Source organism: Rhinolophus ferrumequinum, chromosome 15 (assembly GCF_004115265.2).
Source record: "Rhinolophus ferrumequinum isolate MPI-CBG mRhiFer1 chromosome 15, mRhiFer1_v1.p, whole genome shotgun sequence".
NCBI lineage: Eukaryota > Metazoa > Chordata > Mammalia > Chiroptera > Rhinolophidae > Rhinolophus > Rhinolophus ferrumequinum.
The window spans coordinates 27,977,888-28,003,546 of NC_046298.1; the positions used below are offsets into that span (position 1 = coordinate 27,977,888).

General features: G+C 43.5%; 1 protein-coding gene across 1 annotated transcript in view; it reads left to right on the plus strand.

Moving 5' to 3' along the window:
- Window positions 1–13,520, plus strand: part of HSD17B2 (hydroxysteroid 17-beta dehydrogenase 2) — a 48,337-nt gene extending 34,817 nt beyond the window's left edge. Inside the window, exons 3-5 of the mRNA XM_033127086.1 lie at window positions 3,289–3,474; window positions 8,266–8,403; window positions 12,407–13,520. Of these exons, the coding sequence (XP_032982977.1) occupies window positions 3,289–3,474; window positions 8,266–8,403; window positions 12,407–12,780 (698 nt within the window). The 3' untranslated portion in view covers window positions 12,781–13,520. The remainder of the gene's footprint in view (window positions 1–3,288; window positions 3,475–8,265; window positions 8,404–12,406) is intronic.
- The last annotated feature ends 12,139 nt before the right edge of the window (window positions 13,521–25,659 follow it).

A 25,659-nucleotide genomic window follows, 5' to 3' on the forward strand; every position in this document is an offset into this window, starting at 1 on the left:
CTGAATGGTTTCCAGAATAGAATGTTCTAGTTCATATCTTTGCATATCCAGCCTCCTCTTGCCAAAATTTCCTTCTTGGTCTCACTCTTTCTCCAAGACTCTTGCCTTCATCCAGCTGCAGACTCTATTCCCACAGGAGACCTGGCTCAAACATAACATCTCTTGCATGACCTTCCTGGTCATCCATGACATTATTCACTTTGTCTTCAGGCCACTCACTCGTACCCGTGTTACTGCATTATTATAAATATCTGTTCATCCCCCACTCCTTACCACTAGGTTCCTTGACAACTAGAACCATGTTTCCATCAAGATTCTTTCAGATGCAAGTGACACAACCCAATTCAAAATTGCTAAAGTATAGAGGGAATGTATTTGCTCATGTAACCGAAAAGTCCAGGTGGCTTCGGGCGTGTCTGGATCCAGCTTAGAATTCTGTGGCAGGAATTGCCAAACAATGACCTTGCCTGTTTTTTTAAATGCTTTATTTTTAAACAATTGTATGTTGACAGGAACGTGGAAAGAACTGTACGGGGAGATCCTGTGTACCTTTCGCCCCGTCTCCCTCAATGTTAACAGCTTGCATAACTCTAGTACAATAGCAAAACCAGGAAGTTGGCATTGATATAATCCATAGAGTTTATTCAGATTTTACCGTCTATGTATGCAAGTGTGTGTGTGTAGCTCTGCAATTTTATAACGTGTAGCTTTGTGCAAAAATCAACACGATCAAAATACAGAACTGTTTCATCACCATCAGGCTTTCTCACGCTGCCTTTTTAGAACCATATTCTCATCCCTAACCCTTGGCAATCACTAATCTGTTGTCTATCTCTTTAACTTTGTCATTTAAAGACTATGATATAGCTCTGCCACCTGTTTTTGTACAGCCTGTGAGCTAAGGATATTTTTTACATTTTTAAATGGTTAAAAGACATCAGAAGAAGGATTTTTTTGACACATGTAAATGATATGGAATTCAAACGTCAATGTCCATGCATCAGGTTTTAGTGTAGCACAGCCACGCCCATTCATTGACAGATAGTCTGGCTGCTCTCACACAATAATAGAGTTGAGAGATCGTATGACCTGCCATGCTAAAATATTTACTATCTGGCCTTTTATAGAAAACGTTTGCCGACTGCTGTTCTAGGGGCATTCTCAAGCTGCCGTCTGCGTGTTGACAGGTCAAAGGTGTGCATCAGGCTGAGTGAATTAAAACCCTCATTTGGAGATGCTAGTGGAGGCAGCCTCTTCTCCCGTCACCCTCCTCGTGCGGGCTGTCGAGCCTTACTATGTGCCAGGCATCCTCTCGCTGTCTGCTCCCAATCATTATTGTGTGCAAATGTCAGACCACCAACTCAGGTGTGCAAGAAATCATAACTTTATTTTCTATGACGGAACTCAATTTCTATTTTGAGCCATCTTTCTGCCACGTGGCAAAGCCCATTTCTGTCATCTTGAGCTTTATCTCATTTCTCCGGGGAAGCATCTAAATTCCTGGGGATGGGACATTTTGTCTTGGACTGTCAGTGCTTCATGCTGGCCCCTGTGGAGATGCCCAGCGCTCCATGTACTCCTCACACAGGTTGGCTGCTCCCTACATCCTTGATGCCATCAGAAACGCACTGTTAGGGCTGGTGCTTCCTCCTGCCATTTTGGTGCCTCAGCCAGCACCGAGGCTTATTCCTCTCCTGCACACACCACAGCTTCTCACCCCTGAGTGTGTATGAGGATCACCTCGAGGGCAGGTTGTATCAGATGCTGAGCTTCAACAATTTCTGACCGCCAGTTTCTGATCCAGCGGATCTGAAGTAGGGTTCCGGAACTGGCATGTCCAACAAGTTCCCAGTTGATGAGGATGCTGCTGGTTCTGGATCACGCTTGAGAACTGTTGTTCTAAATCATGCTGAGGCATGGTGGACTCAGAGAATTTGCTTCCGGTCTGTCTAGCTAACCACACCCCAGGCCCTGTCACCTCTGTTTCTCCCAGATAAAGAAGACGCAGTTCTCTCACCTCTGTTCCAGATCCCTCACCCCAGAAACATCTGGAGTTTTAGTGTTGCTTCTTTCCTACTATTTACGGCAGGGGTTCCCAAGCTTGCCTGGACATGGGAATCACCTGGGGAATTTTACAAACTACCAATGCCAAGTTCCTCTAACTCCCCGACCCCAGAGTTCCTGATCTAATTGGTTGAGGTATAACTTGGGCATTGGGGTTCTAAAAAGCCCCCCAGGTGACCCTAATGTTCAGTCAAGGTTCAAACCACTATGTGGGGACAGTGGTTCTCCAAGTATGGTTTAGAATAGCTTCGGCATCCCCCGGAAACTTGTTAGAAATGCAGATTCTCAGGCTCTGCCCCAGATGTCCCAAATCAGATTCTCTGGAGGGGGACCAGCAATCTGTGTTTGAACAAGCCCTCCTAGTGATTCTGATCAAGGGGATCAGGCTGGTTGGGGAAAAAAATAGGGCTCTGGACTCAGCAATCTTCTTATCTTGTTTCCCGAAAATAAGAGCTAGCTGGACAATCAGCTCTAATGTGTCTTTTGGAGCAAAAATTAATATAAGACCTGGTCTTATTTTACTATAATATAAGACTGGGTCATATAATATAATATAAGGACCAGGTTAATATAGTATAATATATAATGTAATATAATATAATATAATATAATATAATATAATATAATATAATACAATACAATATAATATGATACTTGGTCTTATATAATATACTATAATATAAGACCGAGTCTTATATTAATTTTTGCTCCAAAAGATGCATTAGAGCTGAGTGTCCAGCTAGGTCTTATTCTTAGGGAAACATGGTAGTTCTTGGCCCTTGTGCTCTAGTTTTCCTGTTTCCCTGGATTAGGAATCCTTCTAGTCTAAGGAAAAGGGAAGGCAGGCTCTTATGTCATCCTGCATTGTGTTAAAGATATTATATGGTCTTTACATATTCCTTAGAGAAAGAAACACAAGGTAGACTCTTACAACCCTTCCCCTTGATGTGTCATCTCTCTCCAGATGTAACAAATCTCTAGCTGCCTGGATGTAGGAAAGGGCTTTGAAGCAAAAGAAAATACCTCCAAAAAAGCACTGCTTAATATTTCACAAATGTACTCCCCACACAACCCCTTAAGGTAGGTCGTTGTAGGTATTCAAGACTGAGGTTAGAGATGTTAAGTGATCTGCCTAGGTCCTAAATCTCCAGAACTTGAAGTGTTAAAAAATCGTCCTGTTCTCCAGCCTTACCCAGACGTAAAGGCGTTCTTTCCTGTTCTCAGGACTGTGGGCTGTGGTCAACAATGCTGGGATCCTTGGCTTACCTGCTGATGGGGAGCTCATTCCCATGAGAGAATACAAACGATGCATGGCGGTGAACTTCTTCGGGGCCGTGGAAGTCACAAAGGCATTTTTGCCTCTTCTTAGGAAATCCAAGGGGAGGCTGGTGAATATCAGCAGCATGGCGGGTAAGCTGGTCTTTTCCCTGGCGTGCAAGACATGGCTTGCTGCATTCTTTGTGGGCTGAACAGGAAAGCAGGACACGCTCAAACAGGGCTGGGTCAAGATTAGTCAAATTGGATGTTTACTGTTGTTCTTAATACAATCAAAGCTTTCTCTGCTTTTCAAATCTTTTCATGTGTGAACTCTTCTAACTCATCTATTCATTACTGAAGATTTAAGGGTGTTGCATATCTTTGCAATGTGACTGTCCACGCACAAGCTTCCTCGTACAGACAGGACAGGAAATCCTACAAATGGTTAATGTCAGCATTGCAGGTAATCTGGTTTCAACCTTCCCAAACTCAGCAGACTCTTTTTCTCCCTGTAAGATGAGTGGGCAAATATTTCCACACTGTTGGCATTGTCAGAGACTCATGTCTCGGTTGCTCTGAGTATTTTCCCATAAGATCATTCCCACTATTTTGCAATCTCAAGGCAACTGGGTCAGGGCGTGTTATTTGAAAACACACCTCTCTCCATTTCAATCAGTAGTCAACAACTTGAGTCAAGGGTTTAACAGTCTTCCTTTCATAAACAATGCTCATGTATGTGACATCATATTCATGTGATAAAAGATGTCCTCTAGGAGTGCTTGGAAAGCTGGGGGGCAGAGTGAGACTAGATATGGACAGCCAATGCTAGGTATTAAGGTCAGCCCACACAGTTTGTTTATTTATTTCTTTGTTTTGTTTTGCAGGCGGGGCGGGGGAGGATGAAAAGCAGGGAGGAGGGTAGATGCACCATCAACCCAGGTATATTAGTTTACTCTTGCTGCTATGACGAATAACCACAAATTTAGTGGCTAAACAATATAAATTTATCTTACAGATCAGAGGTCTCACTGGGCTAGAATCAAGGTGCCTGCAAGGCTGCATTCCTTCCAAAGTCTCTAAGGGAGAATTAGTTCCCCTGACTTTTTCAGCTTCTGGAAGCCACCTGCATTCCTTGGCTCATGGCCCCTTCCTTCATTTTCCGATCTCTCCTTGACTCTGACCCTCCTGCCTCGCTCTTGTAAGGATTAGGTTAGGGTAGAAACATGTTTCTTTAAATTCTTTTCTAGGAGATGCACAGAAGAGTCAACCGCATTTTTAATATACATCCTTCTCTCCCACACCTCCTATCCCTACCAAACAGGAACAAGAAATAGAAAGAGTGAAAAAGACCTCATGTAGTTATACAGGTAAAATAAGGTTTCAAAAAGGAGAAGACGGCAGCTAAGCGGAGGGGAGATAAACTGCCCAGGTTTTGATCCTGTCTTTACCGCTGACATTTTTTTCTTTTTTTAAAATTTTTTATTAGGGAACAGTGTGTTTCTCCAGGGTGCATCAGCTCCAAGTAGTTGTCCTTCAATCTAGTTGTGGAGGGCGCAGCTCAGCTCCAAGTCCAGTCGCCGTTTTTCAATCTTAGTTGCAAGGGGCACAACCCACCATCCCATGCAGGAATTGAAACGGCCACCTTGTTTTGAGAGCTCGTGTTCTAACTAAATGAGCCACCAGGCCGCACTGCCACTGACAGTTGAGTGACCTACGACAAAGTCCTGGACCCCTGAGTTGTAGCTTCCTCATTATATCCTGGGGATCATAGTAATTGCTTCTTCTTAGGGCTGTGTGAGAGAGAAAGTGACACACGTTTAATCATCACTCACACTAGGCAGAGCGTGAGTTGGAGACTCAAGAGCCATCTGCCATGACATTTAGGAAGGGGCTGGCTGTATATATCAACCTGTAGCTTTTTATCCTGCCAGCTGCTGGTATCCTCACCCCTGATTGTGACCCTAAGTTACCATCCATCCTGCTGTTCCCTGTCACACACTAACCCCTAACAAGTCACTGCTTTTAGATTTGACCCTACCTTCTTTGGTAGAATTTTGTCTGTTGTAATCATATTTATTCTCCCTCCCACAGAAATGAAATAGCTCTTTAACCCAAATCCTGGCAGGGTGGTTAGATAAATATTTAACCAAGGATCAGAGGAATTGAGAGGCAACTTTTTGATAGGTTGTGCAAAGAGCGGGTGAAAAATCTTTATGTTGAGAGATCTCAAAACTTTTTCCTGGCCAGTTTCCTCTTAAGAAATTACAGAGTCAAACCTGTATACAGCTGCAAGCTCAGCTTGAATAGAATGGTTGGAAAAAAAAAAATCCTTACAGAATGGCTCAGGCCTCAGCAATTTTGAGCCAGTTGTGATTTGAATCCTCTTCTTCTATGAAGTAGCTGAGTAATCTGGGGCAGGTCACCTCACTCGCCTATGTGTCAGTTTTATCATCTGTTAATGATAGGGTGACCCAGCACCTGAGCCTAAGGCAGCGTTTCACAGCCTCAGCATTATTGATGTTTGGGGCAAGGCTAATTTTTTTCTGTGGGGCAGCTGTCTGATACACTCTGGGACGTTTAGCAACATCTGTGTTCTTAACCCACTAGATGTAAGTAGCACCCACCCCCAGGGTTGACAAATCTTCAGACATTGCCATGTGTCCATTGTGTGTGTGTTGGGGGTGAGTCACCCCAAATCGCCCCCAGTTGAGAACCTCTGGTATGGGCTGTAGATGTAAATGTATTGTGTGGTCTGAGTGCTTAGCATAGTTACTGGTTAAAATGCATTAAAATTACTTTACACCAAAGTAAGTGGCCTTGGAGATTGTTACAAGTCTATAAATTATAGGTATCTAGCCAAGTTCATGGTTCCAGTTTGAGCTGGGTCTTAGTCTAGAGAAGTTTATGGTGGGGTCATTGCTGGACATTTTCTTGCTGAGCTGGCTGCCTTAAGAGAATCATCTGGCTAATTATTCGGCCGGTCCATTAGTTGCTCCGTGATCGGAGAGGAAGCCAGAGCTGAGTTACTTCCAGGAAACTCTCACGCAATAGCCAGGGCTAGTGTAGGCCAAGGGGAAGAGAGTATAATGAGACTGAGAAGCTTTCTCTGGGCGAAGTTGTATTAGATGCTTACATGCCTAAAGTCATGTAATTCTTAATTCAATAAGGTCTACAGGATGTGGGTATTTATTCCTTTTCTATATCAAGCGCACTCTAGCCCGGCATCATCCAGCTGGCAAGCGCTGGAGTCAGGGTCGGTAACCCAGTCTATCAGTTTCACTCTAAGTTCTGCATTCCTCTCACTTTTCCAAACTATCAAGCAAGGACATACTAGGCAAACAGGGGCGAAAAAACCCCCCCAAAACCATAGACTCTAACTCTAGTGTTTAAATGATAATTAGGAACTGTTAGCAATTTAAGACTGTCTCTTACACTGGTGCTTCTCAAACACTAATGTGTGTACTGGTCACCTGGGATCTTTGTTAAAATGCAGATTTTGATTAAGTTTGGTCTGAGGGGGGAGGGGCTAAGATTCTGCATTTTTATAACTAGTTCCTAAGTGGATGCTACTCGTCCCTGGACAATTTTTTCAAACTTCAGGTGCATTAGCATCACCAAGAGGGCTATTCAAAAACAACTGCAGGAAATCAAAACTACAATGAGATAACATTTCATACCCACGAGGATGGCTATAATAAAAAAAACCCCAGAAAATAGCACTTGAGGGCAAGAGTGTGGAGAAATTGGAACTTTTCTCAATTGCTAGTAAGAATGTTAAATGAGGCAGCCTCTGCGGAAAACATTTGGGGTTCCTCAATAAGTTAAACATAGAGAGTTACCATATGATCCAGCAATCCTGCTCCTAAGTATATACTCAGGAGAACAGAAAACAAGTGTTTAAACATGGATGTTTATAGTATCTTTATTCAGATTAGTCAGAGGCGAAAACAACTCAAATGTCCATCAACTGGTGAATTTAGAAACAAAATGTCGTCTATCCATGGAATGGAATGGTATTCCATAAATAGGAGTGAAGCACTGATATACGCTACAGAATAGATGAACCTTGAAAAGGTTATGGTAAGTGACAGAAGCCAAACACAAAAGGCCACATATTGGACAATCCTATTTATATAAAATGTCCCAAATAGGCAAACACACAGAGATAGAAAGCAGGAGTTGAGGGGAGAGGGAAAGAAGTGGCTGCTTCATGGGTATGGGGTTTCCTTTTGGGGTATTGAAAACATGGAATTAGACAGTGGGGGTGGTTACACAACATTGTGAATGGACTACACGCCATTGAATTGTACATCTTAAAATTGTCAAATGGTGAATTTTATGTTATATGTATTTCACACAATAAGGAAAACATTCTGCGCCCACCCTCTCAATCTCACTTAGCTTCTAAGCTAAACGTGACTTAGGTGGGATGAAGAGCGTCTTTTTTCAGCCCTAACTAGCCCTCCGAGAATAAGTCCTTCTCACACACTCTTTCAGAGACGCCCCATGGTTCCATGGAATGTTTTGCTCTCTTTTGTAATGAGCTGAACAGTGCCTCTTCCCCACCTCACCCCTTACCACGGGAAGGTATGTCTACCGGGAATCTCAGAATGTCGGCTGGCTGAACAAGAAGGTCAGAGGCTGAGGCAAGTGCTCTTTATCCACCTACATCACATTTAGCTTACAAGCTGGCAGAGATCGAACCTTACCCTCGGTTTGGTCCCTGGACCAGATATGATGGAGCAGCCGTGAAGGCAGAAGGAAAGAAGCCAGACGAATAGTGGTGACCAAGAATATGCACTCACCTGACAGTAGAGGGTCCTGTATGCCTTAGTCACCACTGATGTCAGTTCTTGGCATGCGGTAGGTGCTGTTTAAATACTGTGTGGATGAACAATTGAAAACATCAGACCTGATTTTTTTTCTCTCCCATTACTTCCATAGGAGGGGTCCCAATGGTAAAGCTGGCAGCCTATGGCTCATCCAAAGCGGCTCTGACGATGTTTTCAGCGGTCATGAGACAAGAGCTTTCTAAATGGGGAGTTAAAGTCTCTGTCATCCAGCCTGGAGGCTTCAGAACAAGTGGGTATCTGAGCTGAAGGGTCTTGCAATGTTCATCCTGGAAGAGATGCTAAAGGTCCTTTGTTCTGCTCAAACTGAACCCCTCAGAAGTCAACCAGCCAAGAGGGTTGGGATGGGTGGGGCTCTTTTAAGAACAGAGGGGCAAGTGCCAAGTTCTTCCATATATGGTTATGACCCTGCATCCTTCCACAAAGGAATTATGTCACGTATTTTGTCATGTTTTGATGTCACGTATTTTTCAAACACCACCTCCTCCCCTCTGAAGAATATGACCTACCTCTCTTCTACCTGCCCCTCGCCCCCCAAGGAGATGGCCATCCTCTCCTCTCCTCTCTTCTCCTCTCCTCTCCCTGAATTTCTGAATTCTGGGCAGATGGCTACCCCTATGGCTCAATGCTTAGTTCTGGGCTATTAAACCTTTAATTGGTGATTCAAGTGAAGATGTAAAAAAAAGCCTGTCTAATAAAAGACCACAAACTGGGAGGGATGGCTAACATACTCAAAAATAAACCCTAGAGTCAAACGAGTGTTAGCCAGGAGGAGCAGGACTGTATGAAAGGCCTATTCTAGGCGGAAGACAGAGAGAAAGACACTTGGGCCACCCAGGTTGAGAGGATGGACCAGGGGAGTAGGAATAGAGAGATGAAGCCCTGAGAGGGGTTCCCACCGTGGGGACTCCCTGGATAGAGGGGGGAATTCAGTGGGTCCAAGATAATGCCAAATTTGACAGACTGAGAGGCTGGGAGAGAAGACACGACACAGAAAGAAGAAAGCTGACTGAGAGCTCGTGGAAAGCGGGGAATGATGGATTTGATTTTGAACTTGGCTGGAGGATTGAGGGTTTAGTGACACAGACAAAGAAAACTTCCAACACCGAGATGTGGCGCCATTTGGACCAAAGAGCCACTCTGCTCCCTAGGAGCAGTGCCTGGATTCTGCAGTTAAGTTCTAGTTTCGAGGATTCTCTGAAATTGGTATAGCTAACGTTTAGGGAGAGCTGCTCTTCTCAGACACTAGCTGCTTTCCACATGTTCTGTCCTGATGTTGTGGATCTTTTTTATTTTTTAGTTGAGAAATATATTATATACACATGTAGTTGAACAAATTATAATAAAAACTCATGTACTGAACATCCAAATCAAAAAAGAAAACACTTCCGGCACCTGGAAGCCTCTATATGGTCCTCTCCAGTTTTGTCCACTCCCAACACGTGACCCACTCTCTTCCTTTTTGTAATAATTATTCATTTGCTTTTCTTTACAGTGTTACATCCATACACGCATCCCCAAGCAATCGAGTTTGGCTGTACTGGTTTTTGAATGGCATCAACACGTGTGCATTCTTTTGTGTCTGGCTTCTTTCACTCAACATGATGTTTCCAAAATTCCTCTCTGTTGTGTGTAGTTGAGGTTCATTCGTTTTCACTGCTGTGTAGTATTTTGTGAATATGTCACAAATTTTCTACAGTTGAGGGGTTATTGAGGTCACTTTTGGAAAATTATGAAGAATTCAGTTATGAACTTCCTGGCACATGTACTGTGGTGTATGTGTACATGATTTTTCCTACCATACGTACCCAGGAGCAGAATGACTGGATTATCAAGTTTAATTACCTTTAATGTCACTGGATAATACCAAACTGTTTTCTAAAATATTGCTCCAATTTATACTCCCATCCTTTTCACATGAGTCTTAATCTGTACTAGAGCCCTGAGGGGTAGATTTCATTGATATCATTTGCTAGGTGAGGACAGTGGGGGGAGGGGGGTAAATTACAACCCAGTATGAGTATCTGGCACACCGCGATGCTGGGGAATTTGAAACCAGCTTCTTAGGTGCAGTGCCCGGAGCCTTTATTTCATACCAGACTGCCCTCAGTTTAAAGCTGATATCTGATGGGCTCTTTTAAGGCAAGAGGCTAGACAAAGGAGGGCTGAGGACTCAAGTTTGGGAAATGATGCTTGAAGTGGGGGATAAGAAAAGGAATCTTCAGAGGCACAAAAAGCATCTGAAGACATTCAAGGAGTTGCGCCAGCTTTTCTGGTGCTCTGCAATAACAATAGCTAAAACATACTACATGGTTAGCAGTTCTTAAGCACTTCACATGCACAATCTCACTTAATCCTCACCTCTGAGGTAGGCATCACACTAATTCCATTTTGCAGGGAAAAAACTGAGTTTCAGAGGAGTTAAGAAATTTCCTAAGCCACAGAGCTAATATGAAGCAACATGAGGCAGAGATGGGATTTGCATCCAGGTAGTCTTAACAATTTCATTGTGTGTAGCCCCAAAGTGGCAGGGGATGGGTAGGTGTGTGTCAAAAGGGGCAGATGAAGGTTGACAAAGGGCTGGTGGCTTTGTCACCAATAAAGGGAGCTTTGGAGACTCTAGACAGGGTACCCACAAGAGTGGTTAGATAGTCCATGAGGTGTTTAAAGAGCAAGTGGCGAGGGAAAGGAATTTTCCAGCCTGTGAAAGAGACTGTGGGAGAGGTAGTTGTAAGAACAATAATAGTTCATGTAAACATGTTTTTCATGACCCAGAAGCCTCCAGAGTAATTGTCAGGGCAATCATTTCTTTAAATAGAGTGTTGTGCCTTCATGAAAAGAAACGAGCCACTGGAACTCTGTTTGCATTCCCACGAGTATAATTGGATTTCACTGGCTTTCACAGTGAGGCTCTCCTGTGGTCTTGATATTGGGGAGTCACACAAGCTTGCAAGCAAACAAAATCTCATTCCCACAGCGATCCCCAAGCAATCACATACTTTGCAGGAGGGAGTGTGGGTTGCTACAATCTTTCTGGAAAGAATCTGGTAGCTATTAAAATTCAAAATGCATGTGCCTTTTGACCAGGCACCCATACTTTGGGGACTGGAACCTACAGAAGTAAATGCCGAAATACAAAAGGATATATTGTGCACGATGGTTTATGGTAGAACCACGTAAAATGGTGGAACCTAGGAACCACTGGAAAATCCTTTGATAGAGAAATGGTTGACTAAAAGCTGTTTAATGGAAAATTCTGCTGCTCCTGGTTTCAATCTATAGCCACTGACCAGGAGATAGGCCTGTGGTTTATTACAAAGCAAAAACAAACAAACAAACAAACAAGCAAATTCCTGGAAAATACATATAGTATGATCCTTTTTGGTTTTTTTTTTGGTTTGTTCCTGGTAAAATAGAATTAAACCAAAGCCCTCTATGTGTATATATGTTTGCATGAACAAGGAGGAAATGTAGAAAGACACACACAACTAAATTACCTCAGAGAAGATTAATTTTAAAAACATATACATCTCCTTATTATTTACTTATTTTCACATTGAGAAATATATTATTTCTCAATATATACATAGTGTATATATAATATATATTATAGTGTATGCATTATATTTCATATTGTATATAACAGTCCTGAAAGATATGTACTGGAATGTTTGTGACAGCATTATTTCTAAGAGCCCCAAATTGAAAACAACCCAAATGGCCATCACAGTATAGTCGATAAGTAATTTATGGCATAGTCACATAACAGAAAACTATGAGAGTGACCATGCAATAACATGGATGAGTCTCTCAACGTAATGTACGATTCCATTCATATAATGTCCAAAGCCAGGCAAAACTACTCTATTTCATTAATTGGGATAGTGGCTCCAGGGAAGGGGGCTGAAAGAGGAGGCTTCGAGTCCGGTTTGTCCTTTAATTGATCTGGTTGCTGGTTACACGGGCTATTTGGTTGTGGAAACCCAGTCATCTGTGCACTTTTCAGTAAAATATAAATAAATACACACACACACACACATATATACACACACACACATAATATATATATGTATATATATAATACCATCATCAAACACACATATTAAAATGTGTTTGGGAAGACCCATCCTTCCCAACAGAAGCCAATTCACAAGGGCCTGCTTCCCTGTTAGGGGGCAGTCGTGCCTGTTTGGGACTTCCCGCCATCTGAGCCTCCCTTTCCTTTCGCCTCCCAGATATCGTAGGCTCCAGTGAAATGTGGGACAAGCTGGAGAAGGACATCCTGGACCACCTCACCCCTGACGTGCTGGAGGACTACGGCCAGGACTATATCCTTGAGCAACGGAACTTCGTCAGCCTGACGCAGAAGTATGCCAATCCCGATGTGTGCCCCGTGCTCCTGGATGTCCGGCACGCCATCTCTGCGAAGAGGCCCTTTGCCTTTTACACGCCGGGTTCAGGCACTTACCTGTGGCTCTGCTTCGTTTCCTATTGCCCGACTGGCATAGTTGATTATTTTAGCAAGAAAATGTATAGAAGAAAACTCTGCTTTGAAAGTAGCCTGCCGAGAGCACTAAGCGTGCCTCCATGGAAGAAGAAGGCCACGTAGGCAAATAAGTGGGGAATGCTATAGTTTTGGAATGAAAGGGAAACCTGAGCTTCTCATTGAATTTGTGGTGTCCTGCCTTGCATTTCTTGTGAACTCTGTTGGGACCTAGCGGTGAGAAGACTGGAGGGTAGAAATGACCACCATGGAGAGCTTTGATTGAGTTCCTACTCTGCATCAGATACATTTTAGATATTCTCTCATCTAGTTCTCATCCGAGAATCAAGGTAGGTGTCGTCACCCCTACCTAATGGGTAAGGGAATTAAGGATCAGAGAAGTTAAGTTCCTAGTTCACTGCCACACAGCTAGCAGAAGGCAGAGCTAGAACAGAAATCCAGGTTGGACTCCATTGCCTGCCAAGAGAGAAGGGCGTGAAAGAGAGATGAAGAGAAAAAAATGAAAGAAGGAAGGGAGAAGAGGAGGAGAAAATGGCAAGGACCACAATCAAATGGACTCTTTCTAACTGTGCACTGATGTCCTGACATAACAACTGCATCCAAGGTATTGGATGTAGTGTATGTAATCAGCACTCTGTGTACCTCCTCTCCCTTCCTCTACCGACCAGGAGTCCTGGAGATAATAGGATTAGGTCTCTCATCTCAAGAAAGTTCTCAAAGGCCTTTTGGCAGACCCAGGGAATGTCAAATGACAGGAAATGTCGAATGACTGGCTGGTTTGGTATCCATAGTAACCACCCCTATCACCTCCATGATAAGCATCCCAGGATGGAAAGCCAGCCTCCTAGGATGGAAAGCCAGCCTTATTACCAGGAGAAGCCTGGCTGAAGAGAGCAATATCAGATACTAAGGGAGGTGTTGCCAGGTTCACCTGGGGTGGGCAAAAGGGGCGGAGGAACTCGTGAACAGAGGGGGCATAAAAGGAATTAGAAAAAATATCAGCCTGACATAAGGGAAGCAGAGGTCCAGTCATCTTGCTCATTGTAACCCTCCCTTTGTCTCATTTCCTTTCTGGAATGTGCAGGTTCTTTTTCTGTTTCCCAACTTCATGGAGATATGGGGCAAGTAGATAAACTGACAATGTTCTGCAATTTTCCCCCCAAGAAAATAATAAACAACAATATAGTGAGATAACAGTTAGGAAGTTATTAATACATTGCATTTTTAATGTCTGGTCATGCCAGCCGCCCAGTGGTTCTCCACCATTGCTTTAGGGCAGAACAGAAAGGAAAAAAAAGTCAAGTAAAGCCACTGATTTCCACAATAGGCACTTTTTGAGTTGTCAAGGCCAGCACTTCCATTTCCACAGTTCAGACACGGAGTAGGCAGAGTGTGTCTAACCTGCAGTCCAGAGTTTGGAGGAAGACTGAGCATTGTGTTCTTCACTATAAGCCAGTGGTTCTCTAAGCGTGGTCCCTACACCGGCAGCTACGGCCTCACCTGAGAACCTATTAGAAATGCAGGTTCTCAGGAGCCAACCCACTCGCCTTTCAGGTTCCTATGGTTGCAGCAACCTATTACTAATGACTCGGCCACTCAACACAATATACAGATAAAATAATAAACATTATGATTTTACAGTTTTGGAGTTCAGAATTCTGAAATGGATCTCACTGGGCTAAAATCAAGTTGTCAGCAGAGCTGTGTTCCTTCTGGAGGCTCTAAGGGGGAATTCATTTCTTGCCTTTTCCAGCTTCCAAAGTCCTCCCGTATTCCTTTGCTCCTGGCGGCCTCATTCCGACCTCTGCTTCCATTGCCTCCTCTCCTTCTCTGACTCTGACCCCACCCCCTCCCTTTTATAAGAACACTTGTGATGACATTGGCCCACCCAGATAATCCAGGATAATCTCCCCATCTCAATATTCTTAATTTAATCACATCTACAAAGTCCCTTTTACCATATGAGGTTCCATATTCACAGGTTCTTGGAACTTGTGTGCCCTTAGCATTGCTAGGGACCATTATTCTACTGACCTCTCCTAATGAATTGGAAATTCTCGGGGTGGGCCCAGCCACTTGTGTCGGAATGAGGTCTCCAGGTGATGCACAGTCAAGTTTGTGAACCACTACTCTAAGGCAGAGAGTAAGCAGGCTGTGGGTTACGGGGTCAGGCCACAGGAGGGTGGGGGAGCTCTTTGAGGACAGTGGGGGAGAGCTGGAGACATCAGGCTGAGACCTGAGTGTGGGGCCTACTTTCTGTTCTGCAGCCTCCCAGGGGTTGAAAACTCTGTGAGGCATGGGGAAAAGATGCTGTCTGGAAACCCAGGTGGGTCTGATAATCCCGTATCAGAGAAGCTGCTAACTGGTTTCCTGCAGGAGAGCTTCCACGCTATCTTCAGATTACCTAGGAGGGAAAGAAACCACAGGGTGGCTTGTTTTAGCCCGAGAAAGACCGACAACATCTTACGCCCCTCCCATCATGACTCCCTTGGGTTTGGGTGGGAGTGGGGAGGTATGGAAAAGTTGATGAGTCTCAGGGCAAGAGCAGGGATAAGTGGTAGGAAGGAAAAGCCCGGGTCCCTGGGGAGTGGGTGGGACAACGCTATAGCAGAGGCCACCAGGGGGACAGCCTTGAGCTGGGGGCTGAAGTGAGGATGAGAAATCCAACTGGAGGCAGGTAAAGAAGAGACAGTGCCGCTTCCCTGGTGCCGGGGAAATACACCAGGCCCTAGGAACTCAGATTCTGAGGAAAAGGGCAAAGAGAATCTGGAATTCCACTGCACGTTCATCAGGAGGACCCTATTTTAAACTAGAAGAGGCTAAGTTACCTGAAAAAATTAATCAGCATTCCAATATAGTTCACTTTTAGCACAATACCTCAGGAAAAAAGAGACAAGTATTACATACATAACACCGCCATGCCTTGACAATGTCTGTACAGTAATTGATGCTGCTGGTTTAGAAACCAGTAAGAACTAATGGCAGAGGGAAGCCCCCATTATGACCACAATTTATTGAATTATTGGGAGAAGGGATGGTGAACAGGAGATTCAACAACGAGACTCCTGGCAAAAAGTATTTCATTCCCCCCAGTCCTGCTCTTCTGCTCAAGGGAAGGTTGCAAGGTACATTTAATACCTGGCCTCATAATATCCCATGTAAATCCCATGTCAAACCCTACCCACTACCCTTTATCTCTTCTTCTTCTGTATTTTCCCACTGCTGGCAAGAGGAAAGTGGACCATTCTCATGGCAGTCCCAGGCAAAAAGGAAAAATTAGAAAAAGCACTCAGTGAAAATGTCATTTCTTTTATTAAACAGGGGGCCAATAAAGACCTACAAATAAACTTTACTATTTTATTTGAATGGAACATTAAATTTCATCAGTTTCATTCCACTAGTGATAAAGACCATGTTTTAGAATGTTTTAGAATGCCATTCTCGATGGTGTAATTCTGAAGAAGAGCTAGAGCAATTCCATGCAAACAGCTGGGGTGGTGGTACCTCCTGTCCAACTCATAGTGGTCCACTCAGGACCACTGGCATCTCTGGAGTGGCTCAAAATAAAGTGTTTGTCTACTGATTTGTCCTGTAAGCCAATATTTCTCTCTGGGGTCTCAGGTGTACGGGTAGCCATGGCAGGACTAAATGGGTGTTTCTGAGTCCCAGCTCAACACCCAACTCAGAATTCCACATTGAGAAACAAGAAGCAAAAGGAAGAAGGAGAGACTGGGCACTAATTTGAAGGTTGAAGACAGGGAGATCTAAAGATGTTTGTAGTCTGAGTTTGTTTACTTTTTTGCCTGCCCAGAATTCCTTTTTGGAGGATTTTGGTAAGACTGTCATTCAAGGCACCCTATCTCCCCACCATAGGGGTGCACACACGACCCAGGCTCATCAACCTATACCATTGGCTCCAATGATTGGTTCAGGTGTAGGCACATGACCCAAGAAGAGCCAATCACGTCTCCCAATGAAGGAAGTATTGCTAATGGGCACTGGGAGAAAAAGAGTATCCATTCTTGCTGTTACATCCATGTTAAACTGAAGCTTCTAGAGCCCACCAAGAGGAGAGTCTGGTAGAGAATAGAGCCAGGATAGAGGAAAATGGAGTAGAATGATGAGGAAAAATCAAGGTTTGATGACATAGCTTGAGCCCCTTGGTCTAGCTATACCTGCAGAGCTACCATTTGCATTGATTTCTGAGTTGTGTGAACCGATACCTTTCTTTTAAGCTATTTCAAGTTGGGTTTCTATCTTTTACAATAGAATTAATTCCTGACAAGTACAGACTCTAGGGAAGGGTTCAGTGACGAACGAGGAATAAAATAATGCTTGACAGAAAAAAAATAGGGAAGGCAGTAATGTCCTAGGGGAGAAAGAAAGAGATGAGACTAAAGACAAAAAGATTAGGGTGGGTGATATTATCATTCAGTAGCCCTCTCCTGTAGGAAAGCAAGTTTTCAGTTGAAATTTCTTTTGGGTTTTTATCCCCACAGTCTGTGAGCATGGTCCCTCTGGAACAAGGAGAAACAAAAATCCTTGCCGAGTCTCATAGTGGAAACCAAAGATTTCAGCTGATCACTGGCAATTCTAGACTGGCAATTGGAATCATGCTTGGCTGGGATAACTGCATAAAGTACACTGAGTCTAGCATTATACAATCCTGTCCTGAATCATCACAGAACTTATTTACCATATTGCAAAATATGGAGGTGACTAACATGACAAATCCCAGCCATGGGAAACAGGAAGGTCAACAAGCAAATTATTTGTTCTTCTCAGGTCACTCCATCCCTACGAGGGTGTTCTGGCCACCAGGTAATTTCCCTGGGAATTTTAACACAGAGATATCTTTGTTTTAGCTCCACTTTTTATTCTTCCCCCTATTTTGATAATAGGCAGTGATTCATGGCTGGATACAATGAGGTTTTCTCTCTTGGGCATTGCCCTGTGCGCTCTCTACTGACCATCCCATGCTGAATTGATTCTGTATATAGAGAGGGTCCTAACTTGAAATATGCTATGCTATTCTTTGTTCTGGGTAGGATTTTTAGGTAAGACTTAAATGTTCATCCAAGAAATTATCATTGATGAACTCAAAACTCACACTTTCATCTTGACTATTCATGGGGAATAGCCGAACAGGACAGAAAACTCAGAAGAAGGCTAGGCCTATATGTGTCATTGCCATTGTACAGGTGGATTTTGTAAAGGGGGAGGCGTGGGGTGGGTGCTGTTCAGCATCCACTTACCTTCCTATTTGGAAATCATTCCCTAGGAGTGAAGTCTTGGTGGAAAGCAATGCTTTTCCTTCAACTACAGAAGCCAGACATCTTAATCCTGCCTCTTTCAGCATCTTGGCCTCTAGAACCTGGACATCAAAGACAAACATATGACCTTCCCAGGATACGGAATGTTGATTGAGGGATACAAAGAGTACTGGTGGTGGTGTCCCACAAATGACAGTGGTTGTGTTTCCCGATTCTTGGCCCTTTGGAGACAGTTGGCCCCCAATTTTTCAAGCCTGATCTAGCCTTGCCTTGATCATGTGAAACACACACACACACATCGAATAACTCCCATGTTGTTAAAAGACAACCAGAACTCAGTTTCTGTTACTTGCCATCACGAGCGTTCTGATTTACATCACAATCGTCACTGTAGTGTTTTCACGGGCTCACTCCCAACACGCAGCCCCACATCTGCATGGTCCTCAGGGTATTTGTCTCCCCGAAGGGTGCACCCTCTCCAAAAGGGCTGGTGTGTGTGTTTCCCCTTGTGCACCCTCCCCGTCACTCTCTCCATCTCTTTGCTCTGGCTCGGACTCTGCCCCATCTGCAGGGACACAGCAGGATGGGGCCTCAGACAGTCTTTGGATTCCTATCTCCTGTTTTTGATTTCTACTGAGAAACGTCTTCATCACCCCAGATCCTGAAGTGGCCGCCCCAGACCGAAGGCTCTGGGCTCTACTGTAAGGGGTGAGAGTAAGATTTTGGGCAGGTTGGGAGAGATGAAAGGGAGAGAGGTGGTCAAGGGGACACTATTCCAGGGAGGCTCATAAAAAGAACCTGGGGGATTCTTCTAGTCTCTCCCTATTTTAAGATCAAAGGACTACTTTCCTCTCCCTCTGTACAGTGTTTTGTTTTTGTTTTGTGTTTTGAATTCTGGTTACTATCACTCTACACATGTCACATTCTTGGTGGCAGAGCAGCAAGGTTGTATGATATGATACGGGCACACAGTGTTATGGACTGAATGTGTTCCTCCCCCAACCCCAGATTCATGTGTTGAAATCCTAACCCCCAGTGTGATGGTATTAGGAAGTGTGATGGTATTAGGAACATCTATGGGAAGTCATAAGGTTATGAAGGTGGCACCTTTGTGATGGGTCTAGGTCCCTATAAGAAGAGAAAGGAGAGCGCTTGCTTTTCTGTCTCTCCCATGTGAGGATAGAAGATGGCTATCTGCAAACCAGGAAGCAGGCCCTCACCAGACATCAGATCTGCCGGCACCTTGATCTTGGATTTGCCAGATGCCAGCACTTTGCGAAGTATATGGTTGTGGTTTAAGCAACCCAGTCTATGGTAATTTGTTATAGCAGCTGGAACGAAGATGCATAGACGTGGGTTCAAATTTGAGTCTGTTGTTCAGCAGTTGGGCAACCTTCAGCAAGTGTTTAAACTTCTCTGCATCCCAGGGTTTTTTTGCGTTTTTGTTTTTTCCTACTCTAAAAAACGGGCTATGCTAATGCTGATCTCATAAAGTTGCTGTGATCATGAAGTAGGATAGTAATGCCAAGGATTTAGTTATAATGCCTGGCATTGAATAAGGGCCCCATACGCATAGGAATAACCGTTGTTTTCTTCTTCTTTGTATCTGAGCACATTCGTTATGGAGATAAGGTCACATTGGTGTGGCCTTTCTAGGTTGAGGTTGGATAGTGAAAAGGCCAGTGCAGCTCTGAATCTTTGCAACCGAGAGAAGGAACACCCTGATCCAAAGGGGAGCTTTCACTGCTGGTTGGTTAATGATTCTTCCACCCAGGAGAGCACAGGGAGTCTTTCAGAGACAAACAATGAAGTTCATGCCTCCTACTCTTCCTGATAATAATCCCTATTGTCTTTTTTTCCCCTTCTCTTAAGCTAACAATCATTTATGGCTTCCTATGTGCCAGAAACTCTGCTGAGCAATTTCCTTGGATTCACCAATTTAATTCTTACAGCAACCTCATGACGTAGGTACTATCATCATAAAGTCGCATGTCTACTATGTAATAGAACTGAGTTTTGTTTTTGTAATTGTGGTAAAATATACTTAACGAAATTTACCATTTTGACCATTTTTAAGTGTATAATTCAGTGGCATTAAGAACATTCACAATGTTGTACAACCATCACCACTCTCCATTTCCAGAACTCTCCAGAACTTTCTCATCATCCCAAGAGTTGAGCTTTATAAGTTGAGTTGCTTAACTTCTAATTTGTGAAAGGAGCAAATTGTGCAGGGTTAAGAGCCTATATTGTTCTAGTGTTCAAATCTCCGTTCCGCCACTGATGAGCTATGAGACACTCCTTTTACCTCATGCCTCAGTCCCTTCATCTGTAAACGGAGAGGATGGTGATTAATGGTACCTCTCTCATAGAGTGGCCATCATATTCCATAACGTAGTCTATGTTAAGTACTTCGAACTTACCTGGTAAATAGTAGGCACACGATAAATGTTAGTTATTACTCCATACTTCAAGTTTCATTCCTTCTGACTTCTCTGAGCTGGGCTTGACGTGATATATCACTATCTTACATAACATCAGTGGGATTTCATTAAGTCACTAATGGTGTTGAAAGGCAACATGATCTCTCTCATAACTAGATAACCTGGTGGCCCCAGCAGGCCACTAATAACACATATGAGTCTCTACCGACAGAGCTGGTTCCCTGGCAGATGAAGAGCCTGGGATGAGATGCAGAACGCAAGCCTGGGTAGGCAATATCCTCAAACCCTTCTCCTTCTCTGGGCTCCAGGCCAGGAATGCAAAACTCATGACTTCCACTCCATGCAAAACTCATGACTTCCTCCTCCCGCATGTCAAGGAATAATTTTCAGAAGACGTTAAAACCTAAAACAAATACACAATGTGCATGCATCAAAGTTTTATTTAACATATTAATTGGAGAACCAGCAGGATGGTAAAGCTGGCCTCAGATAGGATATGAGAAGATGATGTACAATATAGTGGTCTTAAAATCATAAAAGGATGCTAGAATTAGATTGCTAAATTAGATACAAATCTGGTTAAGATTCTACAGAACAATACACTCATCTTCAGGTCTATCTTCTCTACTGATCAGAATGTATCTCCTAATTTCACCCTATAGGTTTTCTCCAAATTAATACCTATTCTTATAGAGCTAGGTCCCTACTCAATATGTAAGTTGTAAGTCAAGCAAAGTCACATTTCCTTAGAGTCAGGTGGTCCTGAGGTAGACTTTTAGACAATGCTCTGGGCATGATACTAAAAAGACCACAGATATACTGTTGACTTATTTCCAAGTTTTAGATGATGTTTTTTTCATAACAATAACCAAGGTATGGATTGCTAAGCAATCAGAAAATCTTTTCCACCAAGCCTAAATAAAGCCTCAGATGCTTTTTCTGCATTGTGCTCCACATACGCCTATAGCCGTTACCAATTGATGAGAACTGATGCATGACAGGAAATTGACTTGTCCAGCCCTCGATGGTGATGATGACTTGGTGTAGAAGTTCCAGACAGCATCTCCCATGGCTAGTGGATGCTATTCCAGTGACTAAGTCAAAGCTCTGGCTTAGCCACGAGGAAAGAACTAGAGAAATATCATCTCTCACTGAAGGAAGGTGAGAGTTCAAAGAAGGCTATTTTTTTCCATCCTACATGGATGTTCATTTGCTCTTCCTAAGTCAGGGTTTCACAGACAAGCTACATGGCTTCAGAGCCCTTTATCTCACACTGATCAGTTGTTTTGATCGTATCAGGTGCAGAGAATTCTGTGTTAAATGGGTGAGGAGCTTACAAGGGAATTATGTTGGGTGCTGCTAGTGACCTTACAGAGTGTATGATCCTTCCATCCAGTACATGGACCTGCTGTTATCAAGAGAAATGGGAAGATTAGAACAGAGGAGGAGAAGCAATCATCCTTCATTCATTCCAAGGCATCCAGTGGCACCTATTATGTACCAAGCTTTATTGAAGTCCATTGGAAGCTGTTGGAGCCTTCTGCTACTATTCTAGAACAAGTTTCCTAGGTGATAGAGCTCAGGCCTATGTGTTTCGTCTCATAAAGGCACATAAATCTGCAGTCAGAGCAAAGACGTAACTGTGTGTCAATGTCCTTTGCTGAACTGTTATTTCTTATAATGATGCAGTGTTCAAATTGTCAACAAAATTTCCTGCTTGAAAATGACACTTGACATTTATATTTCCATGCAATATTGGGATATTGATGGTTCATCAATGTTTCAAATAAGGTAAAGGAACACTAATTCAGTGTCATCACGAATCTTTCATTTCTGTCCTGAGTGAAATGATAAGAGGGGACAGAGCATTTTCTCTCTCAGGAAAGCTGTGAATGGACAGTTGAAGAAAAGCATAAGGAAAGCACAAGGAGGCAGAGGCTAGAAGCCGAGCAGGTAATACCTGGCATTGTGATTTGTATGCAGTAAAGGGAAAGTGGAACATGTGACATCTCTGTCTTCGCATCCTGTGACTTCTGCTTCATTGTTATAATACTTAAGAGTGAAATCACTCACTGTGTACTAGACAGGAATGTACCAAGACTTGACCTCAGACTTCTGAGGGTCAGTCTCTACAAAGACATTGAAAATGAGAACGTGGCAACAAGAGAAACATCCTAAGATTGAAGTCAGGAAAACAAAAAAAGATTTGCCATGGAAAACACTGGTCAAAAGTAAGTTAGTAAAGATGTACAATGCCAGACAAAGTAGACTTTAAGGGAAGAAGCATTTCCGGTATTATATATCCTGCCCAACTGGAGCTCAAACGCTTCTGCTTTGTGATTCCTTTCCACTCTGTCTTTGGTCCCCCTCAGGGGTACAAATGCCAAGCCAGACCCAGTCCACACTGCTCAAAGGAGGCAGTCCTGTTTCCACCCCAAGCTTCAGGTTTTCTCTTTCATCTCTCACCCACCAACTCCTCCTCCTACTCAGCAGGTTTTTCTGGAGCTCCTACCTTGTGCCATGTATGATGCTAGTCACTGGGGGACACATCTGGGGACAAAACAAAAGGATCCCTGTTCTCCTGGGAATTGACAGTATCACGGGGAAGACAAACAGGCAGCAACTCCATAAATAGTTGTTTGATGGAAACGTGCGATCAGTGCTATTAAGTGTGAGTGCCCAGAGGGCTCTCCTAGCACAAAGGGCTCCCCTAAACCAACCACTGCTGGCTCTTCTGAAAAGAACCCAGTAACAGATGGAACACCTTGGCAACCAGCCCCTGGAGGTGTAAGAAGGATGACAGCTCTCCCTGAATAACTGCCTGACACGCCAGGGTGCTTAACTCCACTCCAACTCAGATGTGTGCTGCTCCTAGACTCTTGAGAAATGACTCCAATCCCCATTTAACACCTATGGGTGCTCACAGTTCTGCCTGGGCCTGATTGTAAAGTCAGCCCCAACGTAGGGGCTCAGCACCCAGGTCCACAGGTCTGGTCTGAGGTGACAAGTGGCAGAATCCATTTGATCTGGTAATTGGTTTTGAAATGCCTGGCACAGGCCAGGTGGCAGAGTCCCAGGAGGGAGTGAGGGGAGCTCTGGCCAAAGCTGAGTGGATGGATGCAACTTGCTGGGCAGGGGCTGTGGATGATTTTAGTACGTGGTTTAGCTGTACTAAACATCAGATAATGGGCCTCGTTGAAAACTGGCTCATGTCTGTAGGCCGCCTTCCTTCAGACCTGCTCAGGAAAACCTGTAAAACAAGGCCATTTTGCCCTTGCCTTCCAGGACCTTGGGGCCCTGAACGCTACAGGAATTCTGAATCCAGCCAAAGCCAGTGTCCCTTCCTGTCTTCCCCAGGCTAAGTTTCAGGGTAGATGCTAGCTTCTGTGGTACCTTTTGCAGATTAGTAAACAATTTTGCTAATTGCCAGCCAGACAGACACAGTCCCAAGGGTAAATGGCTTGGTAAGAGGACTGAAGGCGGGATTTCAGGCCCCTCTCCCTGCCTTAGTAGGGTATACTTCGAAACGCACAACTTGTGCAACCATGCATGTCAGCCTTGCTGAGTCTTTATGATCTCCAAGGACAGTTTCTGTCATCCCCTTCTTAGAATGAATCCTGCAAGACCTAAGTTAGCATCAGACTGAAGGGAATAAACAAGTAGCAGCTGGAGGGAAAGAAGATAGTCATCTAGCTTTGATTCCACTTCCCTGCAAAGCTTTCTGCTCTAGGGGCACAGGAATGATTTTGGATCTTGTGCAGCAATTCGTCAGGTACTGAATAACTAACTACACAGACTCTGATAAAACACCCAGAAAGCAGGGAAAATTTGGGGTCTCAACGTTCAAACTAACAACCAAGAGTGGTTACTATTTACCTCTTGCCTTGCTATCCTCAGCATCTTGCAGGAGGCAGCCTGGCAAGCGTTTCCAGTGGAAGAAGATGAGGAGATGGGGTGGGAGGTAAGGAGGTAACAGAGGGAGCAAGGTGCTGGAGATGGTGGGAGGGAGTGGGGTAAACCTATCGGGGAAGGGGCTCAGCGAGGAAAGCAGAGCCAGTGAACATGGGGGATGGAGGTGGGTTGTAGAGCAGAGGGGATGAGGAATCTTGGCCAGAGAACCTTTTACCTCTATATAGCAGGTTGAAGTCAGTACCATCCAGAATGCTGAAGGTGCTGACAGTCCAGAGTGGTTATGGAGAACCTCTCTGAGGGGGTAACATTTAGGGTGAGAACAAAGGTTAAGGAGGAATGAGACATAATCATGTCTAATACACCTTAAGCACATGAGCTTTGAGAAATGAATACACTTGTGTAGTCCACACTGGTGGGATTAAGGATCAAGGTTCACTTTTTTTCCACATGGATATCCGGTTGTCCTTGCATCACAGTTGAAAAGACTTGACTTTCCCACTGAATCGCTGTGACCCCTTTGTAAAAAGAAAAAAAAAATGACTGACCAGATAGATATGGGTCTATTTCTGGACCCTCTTCTATTCCATGTGTCTTTTTGTCTATCCTATGCCAATACCATATGATTCTGGTTCTTTTCTCTTTTTCTGTCTCATCGGATGAGTTGTGTTTTTTTGTGCTCCTATTTTTAACTTAGCCATATTCTATTTCAATTCCTTTAATGGTTACTCAAAATTTTAATATGTGCACTTAATGTTATAGTTTAAAAAACAATATCTAAATAAATGTGTATTTCTAGTCTCCTCTTGAATAAGATATTATTAGCACAATTTAATTTCCCTCAAAATGCTTCCTTCCCATCTTCCGTGTTTTTTCCATTTACATTATTTTGAAAACCAGACAATTTGATTATAGTCAATGCATACTTAAATTTTCTAAATAATTAATGATTTACAATCAATGTATATTCAGATTTTCCAACCAATTTTTGCTGATTTCTGTCTTCATTAATTTTTCTCTCATGACATAACATTGTCTTTATTTTCTTAAATTAATCGTTCAGTACTTCTTTCAGGGAGGGATAACAGCTCTTGATCTCTGGGTTTGTGAAAACAAATCTCAATCCAATGTTCTATACTCAAGTGAACTATCAAGAGTAATTCCATTTCTAAACTTGAGTTCAAGACCTAGCTCCCAAAGGATTTATCTTGTCTAGATTCACAGCTGAGCCACATTTTTAGAGCACTTTTAGGTTCACAGCAAAATTGAGGGGAAAGGACAGAGATGTCCCATATAACTTTTGTCCCCACATATACACAGCTTCCCCCACTACCAACATTCCACAAAATAGCAGTACG